This window comes from Lutra lutra, chromosome 12 (genome assembly GCF_902655055.1).
Source record: "Lutra lutra chromosome 12, mLutLut1.2, whole genome shotgun sequence".
Taxonomy (NCBI): Eukaryota; Metazoa; Chordata; class Mammalia; order Carnivora; family Mustelidae; genus Lutra; species Lutra lutra.
This window is the reverse complement of record NC_062289.1, coordinates 21,704,145-21,718,486: the sequence shown is the minus strand read 5'-3', so window position 1 is coordinate 21,718,486 and position 14,342 is coordinate 21,704,145. Positions and strand designations below refer to the sequence as shown.

At 36.7% G+C, this 14,342-nt stretch overlaps 1 protein-coding gene across 3 annotated transcripts in view; it reads left to right on the top strand.

Annotated features, from left to right (window-relative positions):
- The window catches only part of DCC (DCC netrin 1 receptor), a 1,178,115-nt gene that overhangs the window by 1,156,858 nt on the left and 6,915 nt on the right, over positions 1-14,342 (top strand). For all 3 annotated transcript variants that reach the window (XM_047697659.1, XM_047697658.1, XM_047697660.1), the window contains one exon: positions 12,361-12,503. In XM_047697659.1, coding sequence (XP_047553615.1) covers positions 12,361-12,503 — 143 coding nt within the window. The remainder of the gene's footprint in view (positions 1-12,360; positions 12,504-14,342) is intronic.

Below are 14,342 nucleotides of genomic sequence, written 5' to 3'. Positions count from 1 at the left end.
TTACATTTGCATTAGTTTTTGTCTTTTTTTTTTCATTTTCCTTTCCAAATATGTAGTGATTACATATTTTTCATACTTGAATTGGCCCAACACATCCAACCAGAGAAAGTTTCATTTCTCGTTGGAAGACTAAAATAAATATCTATATAAATGTCAAAAACCCAGAGATACCATGGGCTTATTTATTAGCCCAATACAAAATATCCAATAGCCTATTTTTCACAACTAGCTTCCAATCGTCTTATAGATATGAAATATTCAGAAACTTCATGCTGCAAGAACATGTCAAATATTGAAAAGTTGTGGAACATTGCATAACAACATATTTTCCTTATAAATAATTTCCCATATATGGACTTGAAGAGATCTTTCTGACCCAGCATGACAAGGATGAGTCAGAATTTTTCATTGACATTTTGTTCCACTGCAAATAAAGAATAAAATCTCAATCAACAGTATCTTTGGGGGGAATAGACTATTCTCAGGAAATTGCATTTCTGGATAGCTCAGGGTAAAATACAAATCATTTTATAATAAAAATGTTTATCAGTTGGCAATCCTATGATAGCTATAAATAAGAACTATGAAGAATGCCATTCTACACAGGTCTTGTCTATAAATCCCACACCATCTCTCCAGAGTAGACCATGTCATTTTATATGCAGTGGACCCAGAGTATAGGAGAATCGAATAGCATCTCCAAGGTCACCGTTACTAAAGTGCAGGGACGGCATGTACGGCCAGTTCTGCATGATGGCAATATTCTTTCCTTAATTGCTGGAGAATCACAAAAGCATACCAGGAAGGACCAGAGTGAAGAAAATGCCAGGGATGAGAAAGTACAACATGTTTTCAGAGTCTACAGGTAACATTCTTTTGTTAGAGAGAATGATTCCTAGAGTAATCACGAGATAATAAGCTAGGAAAAGGTAGGTTAGTGACTTAGGAGAATCAAATTGCAAACTGAGATGAAAATGGAAAGTGTGTAATGTAGATTGATGCAAGTGAGAACTGATGGAGGAGAAAGCGGCAGGACTTTGTCTTCCAAAACAAGAAACAGGCAATTGAGTGAATGATTGGCTATGAAGAATGAGGGGGAAAGTGAGGTGCAGGGTGACTCAGCTGTTGGAATCCTGTGTCCTGAGGAACACAGTTATTAGCAAACAGAAGGAGGGGAGTGAGCTGAGAAGGTACTCTGTGAGAGGAAAGCCAGAGCCTGAGAGAGTGGAGTTTGTTGAGCCTGAAGGGGGAGGGGACCACTCAGTGGAGCTAGACAAGGGGTGTGGGGAAGTGGGAGGAATTCACGAGGGAACGGAAGAGTAGATTAGAGAATCATTTTCAGAGAGGTGAGAGCTTTAGCATGGGATAGATAGATGACAACTCCCAGAGAAATAATTTGAAGGAAAAGAAAGAAATTTGAAAAATGAAATATGAGGTAAGTCTACATTTTATGAGGGAGTAAATAAAGATGTACTAGAGGTAGAACAATGGTATAATTTTTCAGAAGCTAAGAAGGGAGAGCATTTCAAGGAAAAGGCAGTTTTAAACACAATAATTCCTTGATTCAAAGTTGCCATTATTATTTTTTTTTCCTTCCAGTATTTTACTATAAAAATATTAAATGCTCAGAAAAATTATACAGTGAACTTCCCTGTACCCACCACCTAGATTCTGTATTTTTGCCTCATGTTTATCTAACCATCCACCTTAATTTTTGATGCATTTCAAAGGAAATTACAGACATCAGTTCACTTTATCCCTAAATACCTCAGCAAGTATATAAAGATGCCATTGCCTTTGGAGCATTCCATTGATTTAGCTGTATAATTTTAAGAGAAAAAATAAAAACTATAAGAATATTGCTGTGAATCCTAGAACTGAGAAAACATAATGCTAACAAATCCTATAGAGAAATTTATAAGGCAGATACCCATTAAGTTGAAAAATTATGATGGTATTTATGACCTTTATGTCTGACATTTATATAGATTGGTGAGGTCAAAACCAGGTGTCTGAGAGAGACATGGTGAATAAATAAATAGGTAATGTGCAAGTGTAGACAACCCCTAAAAGTATGGCAGCATAATACAGAAAAGAAGTAGGCTTCTTAATGGAGAAAAAGAAAATGCTTACCTAAGTTACTTTCCTCAATGGCATACATATTCTTTGGGATGGAAGTGGTGATGGTGTTTAACTTACAGTTGAAAATATTTTTAAATTGTATGATCATTGACATATATGATCACCTCTTTGAATAAGTAAATTACTGTGAGTTTTTGAGAAGTCCTTATGCCATGAATACCATTCATGTTGTGCTTTGGTCAGTCTGAGAAGTATACTTGTAAAAGTTAGAAGAGATCGGGTTAGTATGATAGTGTACTAACCCCAGAATGTAATCTGAAAGGTGTGTTTCTGGCCATTGTGTCTTAATATCAGAGAATGTGTCTGTGTGTCTGTGTGTGTGTAAAGGACAGAGGGAAAGAGACAGAGACAGAGCGAGACAAAGAAAGATTCGATGGCTTCTATTAAAAAACAAAACCAGATTTTAAAAATCAAGTATATTGAATAATAAGAAATCTGGGTCTGAATAATCAAGATTATACTAGAAAAACAGAATCCTCTTTGGCTTATTGTCTTTATAAAAGGAAATATTTCCAATATTGACAAAATAATTGATTTTTGGAAAGTAAGAATCATTATATTTATACACCACGTGAAATATACATGAATGCCAACTTTGTGTACTAGTGTGGATGAATTTGGGAATGATGATATTCTACACAGAATACATAATTACAGAAGTTGTGTGAGACTAATATCTGGATTTCTGCATTGTTCATGCATTTTACTGAGGTTTTCATGAAACGATAGGAAACTTCATGCTGTGTCACTTGTCTTTATGAGTTCAGGATGTAGTTTCTCTGAAGTTTGATTATTAGAATATCAGCAAAACTGGGATAATACCAGAGGGGTTTTTAAGCCTAGTTTTGGTGAAAAACAGAATTGATAGTTTTCCTCCTATAGGCACAAAACATCTGAATAGATGAATTGATGGAAATAAAGAACTCAAACCTGTTGTTTCTTGTTGCAAATAGATGAGAAAAAGAAATCAATTTGGGAGGAGGACACAATTGTCCCTTTCATAACAAATTATCTGAAAATGATCTGGAATATCCATGAAATTAACTGAGAGTCTTCTTGACTTTGACATTATATGCAGAAGAACTTAGGAAGTCACGGTGGACCTGTGAACTTGGACTGTGGGAGCCTGCCTGTAAAGTTTTGATTTTATATTTTTTGTTTTGTTAATACGTGGTCCAGTAACCTCAGAAAAGCAGCCAAAAAAGAGGGGAACCTAAAAGTGTTCTGGTGAATTAATTTCTCAAAATCATAGCTGGTTTTCCTGAAAGCTTTCTTATCCAGAGGTATCTAAATCAGGAGACAGCTCAAAGGAGGAGGATTATGAGAGCAGAGTCTCTGTGGCCACATCTGTTTGTTGTTGTCTTGTTTCCAGGAACAAATCCTACAAATATGATGTCAGCTCTACTCTGTATGAATTAGGCACTGACGTAGGTTCTAAAGACAAAAAGACCTGTTAGACAATCCTAAGGACAAAAAGACACATTAGACAATGTTTTTGTCCTTGAGGGCTTTTTGTCCATCCTTTTCTTAGTCACCATTTCCCAACATAAATGTTATAGAATGACTATTTATCAAACTTAACTCCCTTTAAAGCCTTCTGTAAGGCTCTCCTTATGCAAAATTATGCAAAATAAACACCTCCCCTTTATATAGGATTCTTACGGATTCAAAGCCATCTGGGACAATATTGACCTCATATCTCCAACCCAGTTGGTCACCTCATCAACACAACCTCAGTATTTCCCTTATTTTTGAAGACAGGTGGGAAGGTTACCAAAAGAACATAAAGCTTCTATCCCCAGAAGTTACATTGAGGTATGTTCCTCACTTTTAAAATAGAATACACATAGAAGACTGAATGTTTTAAGATTGATGCCAAAGTTGGGCGCCTGGGTGGTTCAGTGGGTTAAGCCGCTGCCTTCGGCTCAGGTCATGATCTTAGGGTCCTGGGATCGAGTCCCGCATCGGGCTCTCTGCTCAGCAGGGAGCCTGCTTCCCTCTCTCTCTCTCTCTCTCTGCCTGCCTCTCTGTCTACTTGTGATCTCTCTCTGTCAAATAAATAAATAAAATCTTAAAAAAAAAAAAAAAAGATTGATGCCAAAGCTTACATACTTGAAATTCAGTTACCCATGAGGAATGCCTGAGACTGTTGTATCTAGATAAATACCCACCCTTTTTGTTCCATATGTTGTTAACATGAAAAGGTAGACAATGTTGCACATTTCCCATGTACATGTTTCTTATTTTTCCAGAGCCTCAAAAGCTTCTTGTGTGTGAGAAGTATGTACAACTATATACTTCTATTTTCCACCAGACATCCTGAGCCTGTAAAGAATTGTTATTTAATAGTAAATACATGTGACAGTGATATTATGGTTCACACCGAAACTAGACCAAGAGAGGCCATTTCATTTGTCAGAATGGGTCAGGGACCAAGGAGAGATGTGAACCCAAGTATCTTCAAAACTATCCATTTTATCCATATTCTTAAGGGTGATGAAGTGGAAAATGAGTTAGGAAATAGGAAAAAGTAGGCAAGGATGGGGAAATTAATATTGAAATCAAAATCATGCTACCCGCTGGCCACTGATTTGACCCGTGGGGCTCCGTTCACCCCATTCCCGCTGCAGCCTATTCCCACATTTCTCACCAAGAATCATTTTACTTGGGAGAACCCTCTGCAGAGAGATGCTAGCAGGAGTTTGCACCTGGCAGTCATACATTATGTACCTAATGAGCAAATGAAATGTTTAATAACTGTACTGTGAAAATAAAGCTTAAAACAGTCAATTCCTGCTGAGGATGCTTATCTACACCTGATGCACGCGGCTGGACCATCTCAGATCTTCAGCTTCATTTGTATTTTTATCCCCTCAGTGGGTCCTGCTGAGGAGAGTAACATTAAAGCCAAAGCTATGCTCACTTAATTAGTTGTATACCGGTGTAGACCCATTTATTTAGCATTTCGACATCATGTGTTCTACCTAAGGGTCGCCTGAAACACTTCTTCAACATGCACCCTGGGTAGGGGAAAATCTATAGTGGTTTCAGATGGAACATTTGTACATTTAAATTTTTCAATTAATCATGGATAATGTAAACTTGCTGTAATTTAAACTGCCTATTTTTAGTTGAGCTGTCTGTTGTTAGTTTGAAATAAAAAAGCAGAGCGACCATAATTGTTATGCTTTTTATTAATAACTTTAATAGAAAATGATAGAACATTTTTTTTTAGAAAGTGCCAGTTTAACTCATAAGTTACTGTAATTGAATTTTAAGGATTTATTGGTTGGAGATTTCGTTCGATTCTTTTTTTTTTTTTTTAACCATGGATTAACTAGTGCTTCCTGAAGCTTAAGGAGAGCAAAGAAATCCACATGTAAAGTTTAGTATGGGTAGAGTAGCTGTATTCTCCTTCCTTGTAGAATGTTAATAGCTTAAAGATTAAATTTTTTGACCTTTATAGCTACAAGGAAATCGAGACCCAAAGAAAGTAGGCTGCTGAGCCAAAGTTATAAGACTTTATGACATGGTCTCTGAAGTCCCAGGTTAGGACTCTTCCTCAATATGTAGGTATTTATTTAAACACACATTCTGTGCCTGGAATTTATTGTGTAAAAAATATATATATATAGGGACGCCTGGGTGGCTCAGTTGGTTAAGCAGCTGCCTTCGGCTCAGGTCATGATCCCAGCGTCCTGGGATCGAGTCCCGCATCGGGCTCCTTGCTCGGTGGGGAGCCTGCTTCTCCCTCTGCCTCTGCCTGCCATTCTGTCTGCCTGTGCTTGCTCTCTCTCCCTCTCTCTCTCTGACAAATAAATAAATAAAATCTTTAAAAAATATATATATATATATACACACATATATATGTACATATATATGCTTGTACATATATATGTATATTTGTACATATATATGTACATATATATTCTATATATATAGTATACATATATATGTATATTTGTACATATATATGTACATATATATTCTATATATATAGTATACATATATATGTATATTTGTACATATATATGTACATATATATATATATATATATATTCTACTATCATGGAAAGAAAAGTAAATAATACAGAAAATCACAAACCTTTTGTCATGAAGACCAGCTTGGTCTTCAGGATTGGGGACCCCTCGACTCTCAAGGGCCTGTCTGTGAAAGATAATTTTTCAGAGCCACGGTGCCAACCCTGTCACCACTGACTTGCTGCCACCCTCAGCTTTGTTCACATCCTCTCCAAAAGTGACACAGTGCTCTTGTTCACACCTGAAAGTTGTTCTTCATATTCTGAAGTGATCACAGAGGATCATGACTGCCTGGTTAAGATTATATTAAATTAGTGGCTGAAAGCCATGAAAAGAATTCTTTTAACTTCTGTCTTTCATTTGCTTTTGCTTTGATATATTGCTCCGATGAAACTTGAGAACTTTCATTGAAATTTTTTTGTGTGTGTGTTTAAACCAATCATTAACATAAGCTCAGTTCTCCCAAAGCAAAGAAATAAATATGAAGACTTCTCTGGTGGTTACTCCCTAGATCTACAAAGAATAGGAAAAAACTCTCAAAAACTCTATCATTGCTCAACATTGAAGAACAGAAGTTTAATTCCGTGGTGTAAATGCTCTTTCTAATTCTTACCGTTCCCATTAGTTCTTTAGGAAGATAGGATGGTGGTTCTCTTTCAGTGAGTCAAAACATACCTGGGCCCAACAAAGGCTACCATGCATTAAGGCGGCCATGGTGAGGAATGAGTACACAGAGACTGGGGGGGGGGACCAGGGCCGCAAGAACAAAGCTGGCTTTTAAACTGGTTTCTGAGGACAGTGTGAAAAAGACCAAATTGGGGGCGCCTGGGTGGTTCAGAGGGTTAAAGCCTCTGCCTTTGGCACAGGTCATGATCCTAGGGTCCTGGAATCGAGTCCTGCGTCGGGCTCTCTGTTCAGTGGGAAGCCTGCTTCCCTCTCACTCTGCCTGCCTCTCTGCCTACTTGTGATCTCTCTGTCAAATAAATAAATAAAACCTTAAAAAAAAAAAAAAGACCAAATTGCAGCAGAGGAAATGTGGCAATGACAACCCCGACCCTGTTACTGAAATCTAGGAAGGTTCAATATGAAGGAATGGCCTCAAATTAAATGGGGCCCCAGCAATCACAATTCATCAGTAGGTGAGAGGCAGCAAGAGGTTCCCAGTGTCCTCTTCAGATTGCACTGAGTCCCAGATGCCACTTTCTAATACGAATGCTAAGTGATTACCCTGCTTTCTCTCTTGGGTAAGAGAGAAATAGCTCATGCCATGAGACTGGTGATTTTCTATAAAGATGTTTGCTTGATTTCAATGGTGTAGAAAATGGATTCAGAATTTTTAAAAAGATTTTATTTATTTATTTGACAGAGAGACAGAGAAAGAGAGAGCCCAAGTAGGCAGAGTGGCAGGCAGAGGGAGAGGGAGAAGCAGACTCCCCACTGAGCAGGGTGCCCGATACAGGGTTTGATCCCAGGACCCTGGGATCATGACCTGAGCCGAAGGCAGCCGCTTAACCGACTGAGCCACCCAGGTGCCCCAGATTCAGAATTTAACCAGAGGGGCAAGACACTGGTAGGGTCTCCAGCATAAGATGAAGGATTAGAGGCATGATTTCTGGTCCTGTGGAAGGATGGGGATGCAGACTAGAAAATCCAGACGGGAGCCACTAACACATAGTGAACTACAAGTACGTAAGTAAGGAGAGAAGCTCACCATGGGGAGCTTTTAAGGACCCAGTGTTCACCATTGTCCAGGCTTGAAACATTGGTGGTTCAGAGTAGAAAATGCTGAAATCTACCCAAATGCAAACATAGCGTAGGAACAGAGTTAACGCCCACCCAAAACCATGCGCATCAGCTTTTGAATAGAGCATGTTTTCATAGAAGTCTTTGTTTTACAACATCGGTTCCCCTTTACTAAAGGGCAGTTTTGAAACCAAAGTTATCTTTTTGGCTACTGGTAACTCTCATGGGAAATGTCGCTCTTAGTCATTTCTTAATTCCCCATCCAGGAAAAGGAGAAAAAAATATTTAAGACCATAAAGTACCTCAGAAAAACCCTGCTAATGAACTCTAAAAACTTTTCAAATTCTTCCCCTATACTGGAATTTTATTGAAATTAATTTGACCTTCATCCTTTGATCTCCAGGGACCTTGGTGTTCTGTTCAGCAAAATAAAGAGAAGGTCACTAGATGAACTCCAAGAGCCCTTAAGGGAATAGCATTCTGAATTTCTTTGAATCTGTGAATATTACTTGAGAAAAGGCAGTCACTTGAGGTTTAAACACTCTGTGTGGTCTTTGAAGCCAAGACAATGTCTTTAGTTCTTTTTGTAAAATGCAGTGTTTTGTATATTGTTCAACACTCAGTAGGCTCCGAATGTGTAAGTGTTGCCTGGACACTAGAGAAAATCAATTATAATGATCTTCTTTCTAATAGGTCTGAGTTATGGTACTCTCTAGGCATACTTGCATCGTACTGTAATACTTTAAGTATTTTAGATACAGTATAATACACTGTGGCTCTGCCCAAGTGTTTAGGATCCAGGACAGAAAATACAGCATTAAAATATACTTTTATAGAGAAAACTGTAATTTTTCCACATGCAAAGCTACAAAAAAGATAGTCAAATAAATAGGGAATTTTACAGAACACTCTAAAACAATCCTTATTTTTGTATGTTTCCTGACACCAGGAGAGGTCAATGACATAGACATATTATTTCCTACATATTATTTCCTACATAATAAGCTCTGCCTTTGTCATTGACTTCTCCTAGTGTCATTCTCTTTGTAGATAACTATGTTAAGGTGAATTGATTTACAATATGCGTTAGATATACACTGCATGGGTTTAAGAGTTAAATTGTCAATTATTCAGACATAATTTAGTTTATTAAAAATTTTAAAGCTAGGGGGAGTCTGGGTGGCACAGTCCTTTGAGCATCTGACTCTCGGTTTTGGCTCAGGTCATGATCTCAGGGTCATGACATGGAGCCCCACGAAGGGTTCTGAGCTCAGTGCAGAGTCTGCTTGAGATTCCCTCTCCTTCCTCTGCCCCTCCCTCTCATGCTCTCTCTCTCTTTCTAAAATAAATACATAAATCTTTAAAATATATATATAAAATAAAAAATTTTAAAGCTAAAACTTTTTAAAATAAAATAGATTTCATAATCAAGAACACCTAAGTCAAAATTGGAGTAAAAATAAATACATAAAAGCTATGTACAGAAATCTGTGCTAGTTTTTAAAATGCACCGACTTAAATATAGGGAAGGAAGAGGTAGCTCATGGAATGTTCTAAAAGAAGCAGCATTCCATGGCAATAAAGTTTAACTCAGGTTTAAGCAGAACATGGTGAACATTCTAGAGGGGAAAATAAGCATAATTCAGGAAATGGAATTCAAAGTAGGGGTTCAAGAGATTCTCAAGGTTCACCAGTCCTCTATGAAAATTCCTCTTTAGGGGCGCCTGGGTGGCTCAGCGGGTTAAGCCGCTGCCTTCGGCTCAGGTCATGATCTCAGGGTCCTGGGATCGAGCCCTGCATCGGGCTCTCTGCTCAGTGGAGAACCTGCTTCCTCATCTCTCTCTGCCTGCCTCTCTGCCTGCTTGTGATCTCTCTCTGTCAAATAAATAAATAAATAATCTTAAAAAAAAAAAAAAAGAAAATTCCTCTTTAAACTTTGTGCTTTCACTTCAGTGATTATCTACAATATTAATGTGAATTACACATATTGGAGCATCTGGAGAGCCATTTTATATCATCACTTTGCCAGGGGTTTTAGTTCCTGCCTCTGTATTTGAGTTTAGAACCAAGTTAACTCCAGGAGCACTGCATTTCTAGTCGGAAGCTACAGAGAAAATGATAGAGGTAGACTTGATATACAAAGAGTTTGTTCACATCCAATGGAGACCAGCCAGCATTACATTTTCCGGAAGAAAGAAGGTTTTCCTCTTAATTCAACCAGAGGAAATTGGTAGTCTTAAACTGAGCACCTAAGACAAACCCAAAATGACTTTTGCCATAGCAGTCTGTACCCATTTATATGGGTGTTTTGTTTTAGCTAAACCAGCTCACCCATCATATTAAACTAAGGAAGGTAATCCCAATTGTGCTATTTTTTATCAGACTTTGCTATTTAATTTTAAATGTGCTTTGGTCTTATAGTACAGTATAGAATTACAAGTTTGTAAAAGCTAGGCCATATGTTACGCTTGTATATATTTAAATAACATTGTAATAAAAGTTTAAGTCAATGCTGGAATTTATTAGAATGTTGTTTCCCCCTTTATGTTAAAACCCAATTCGACCATGAGAAAATACAAAGCAATATAATAAATAGTTTCTATCCTAAAGTTACATATAGTCTTTGAACTAGATTTCATGTTCTTTTACATTGCTTCTTCAAAAAGCTAACTTAAATTGCATAAGCTAGATCAACATATTAATGGTAAATCCTTAATTTGCTCAGTGGCGTTAGATAGATCTTGGTACAAACCTGCCTGCTCTTTCCTAAATGTGTGAGGCTGGGTAAGTTACTTCATTTCTTCTCTCCACTTTAAGATCCTCATATGTGAACTGAAAATTCGCATAATGTTTTGTCAATTAAATATTATTAGTAGCTTGCCCTCTTTGAACAAGTTATAGGGACCAGCCCCTTTAATTACATAATTTTATTTAATCCTCACAAATTATCATTTCCATTTTACAGAAGAAGAAACAGGCCAAGGGAAGTTAGGTCAGTTGATCAAGGGATTACATGGCTAGTACATAGTTGAGAGTTCCAGGATCTGAATGTAGACTAGACTGATAAATCCCAAATTCTTCCCCACTATGTTTTTTGGCCTAAAATGACTTAAAGTAGTTACCATAGGTCTGGAGCTTATAGACACTCAGTAAATATTTCCTCTCTTAGAGAAAATGATTCACATTTCTCCTGTTTCTATATTTCTTTTCATCTGAGCTACCAAGAACTTAAGATCACCCTCTAGTGATAAATCACTCCAACTGCAAACTTTGGAAGTTTAAAAATGAAAGAATATAAGTATGAAGGAATTTGTGCTAGGCCAAATAAATATGAAAGTATGAGAAAAGGTGCTATGTTATGATTTATCATTATTTTGCCTAGCATATACCCAATTGTTGACCTCTTAGACTGTTCCCATTATTTTTTTCCAATAAACAAATGCCCATAATTTTTTTGATTGTAAAATAACCTCTGAGTTCTGTTAATTAGAATTAAATTTATAAAACTATGATCAAAACAAAACATTTTCCCCAAAATATGTAGTAATAGACCATTGGGATCATTAGAACTCAAATGTCATTTTTGATGGTACAAAAGAACTCAAGCAAACTTCTTTCCATGATTTAATTCAGTACCCTCTGTGCTGAGGTTTTGGTTAAAAAGCTAAGAATGACAAAGTCCGTTAAGTATGTGAGGTATACTAGCTGATTCAATAAGCCTTCATAAAACCTTTATTTTATGCTATAAGGACCAATTATATTACTGCTATAAGCTAAGCAGGATTTATAAGCAAATCTCAGACCCAAAAAGAAAAGGTATCCATTGTTTCTAATGTCATCTAGTAGAAAGTCAGCAATTCCTACAAATTATTTTATTGAGAGAAGCTATACTGATCACAACAGAATAATATCTTTTTTTTCCCCCAAACTGAATTAGGAGTGAGATTCTATGAGTTTAGCCAGTAGGACTTTATTTTACTATAACATCTAATAGTCATTTATAGATCAAGAGTGACCATCTCTTTTAATGGGACACATATTCCTGTTAAACAATTTAGGCTTTATTTGGGCAAGCTAGCACAGGGCTTTTTGGCCCAAAGCTGGGACTGGCACCAAATGAGTTCCACTGACACTTTGTAGGGCGTGATGAACAGTCTGGAGCTCCCAGGCAATCTTTCACACTGTGATTTGGAATCCACTTGAAATTACATATGACTGGTGGAGCGTCGTCTGGAGAGGTCTAATCAGAATTTGTCTTCCATTCAGTAGAAATAAAATGAGCCCATTCATTGTATCACAATTCATCTCTATACTCCAGAATGAACAATAACCCAAAATCAATGCCAACCCACTGGAGTTGGCTTCCACGCTTGAGAGATTGTTCCCCAGAATGTTTTATACATCACTTTCCTCACTCTGCGTTTTCTATTTCAGGGCCTACTCTTCCCAAGACTCATGTTAAGACAGCCTCTCTTGGGTTGGCTGGAAAGGCAAGATCTCCTTTGCTTCCTGTATCTGTGCCCACAGCCCCTGAAGTATCTGAGGAGAGCCACAAAGCAACAGAGGACCCAGCCAATGTAAGGCCATCCTTGAAATTTATGCTGCATCAGGTGAAACAGTGACGGCTGCTATACTTAAAAAGCAATCTTAAAACTCAAGCAGACGACTAAAGAATGTGTGACTTTATATACCTACACATCTATGTATGTCTATAGATGTATATATGTATTCCTTGCAATGAGTTGAAATACCTCGGCATTTGACTACATATAGGATGATTCTTTTAAACAAAAAAGTAATAATAATAATAACAAAAAGCTATACTCTGAAGACTTTTCTGAAGTTATCAGACATGTCACTTCTAAAATCATACAGTAGCCTAGACATATAGAATCGAAAAGAAGAAAATACAAAGTGAAGAAATGAAGGAAGGAGTTTAAGAGGAAAAAAGAGAAGGAACAGACATATTTAGAAAATAAGAGAAAATTTAGTTATTGGAGAGAAAACATTTGCTAACTGGAGGAAAAAATTAAAATGTGGTCAAATTAGAAAACTCAGAAAGATAGTCAATGGAGACAAAAAAAAAAAAAATCTGAATTTTGAGAGAGCAAAACAGTTCTCCCAAAAATGGATTATAAAAGAGATTTGAAGAGATGTTGCCTAAAGGCAGAGATTTAGAAAACTTTACAGTGTTTCTGAATATAATTCAAGAGAAAGTATTTAAAAGGAGAAACAAGAGCTATCATATCATGTACATTGAAAAATCACAGTGGAAGGGGAGATAAAAAGATGAGAAAAACAAGTTAGAATCATCTCATTTGAATGAACAATAAATTTTTTCTTGACTTTATTGTTTTCGGTACTGCAAGGACAAGGTATTTTAAGAACATGGAAACCAGGGAATCTGGATATCTGTATGTGTGTGAATGTTTGGCAGAAGTATATTATATGATTAATGTATGTTTTGTATACTTTAAAAAGATTCAAATTTATAGGAACCTATTGCACTACTTTGTCAGGATTTGGCTAGTTAGTACAATATTCATTTAGTTTCAGGGTTGTTGGCCATATCTCATCATTTATATAATATATCTCATCTCAAAAGGAATTATGTCAGGTAGCCCATATTTGTATATAAGGTTGGTCCTAAAGAGTGACAACCAAAGCTATAATATTAAAAGCAATAAGATTGTATGTTAAAGGATACACAGAAATAGGGCAAATAAACTAGATCAGCACTGCCCTATAGGAATATAATGTGAACCATATGTGTAATTTTAAATTTCCTAGAAGCCACATTAAAAGATGTAAAAATAAATGATATTTTAATACTATCTCCCATCTAACCCCGTATTTCCAAAATACTATCATTTCAACATGCAATAAATACAAAAATAATTGTCAAAAAGATATTTTACATTTTCATACTAAGTGTTCAGAATCTGGTGTGTATTTTATATATCTAAAAAAATTTCAATTCAGACTAATCACATTTCAGAAATCCGGTAGCTGCACGATGCTAGTAGTAGTTGCTGTGTTGGACAATGATAGCTAGATAATTTAAGAAAAACAACCCAAACCACAGTTAGGAAACAAGTTACCAACTGGTCAAGTCCCTTCAACCTCTCCCTTCATATGTAGACCAGTCTTTGAGCCAAACTGGCTACTTTTCCTTCCCCATTAAGCACTGGAGATTATGTGGTATATGACCACTCATTGGTATGCAGAGATTTCTATGAAAAGGAACCATTTTCAGCATATTTAATATCATGCATTCTGAGCTGTTTCCTTAGTGGCTAGAGTGAGTGAGTGCCCATCACTCAAATACTCTCCGGTGGTGTGCTCTGGTGATCAATGGTATTTATTTGGCAGGATTAGATACACATTCTGACCAGGTAGTGAGTAATGCTTTCTAT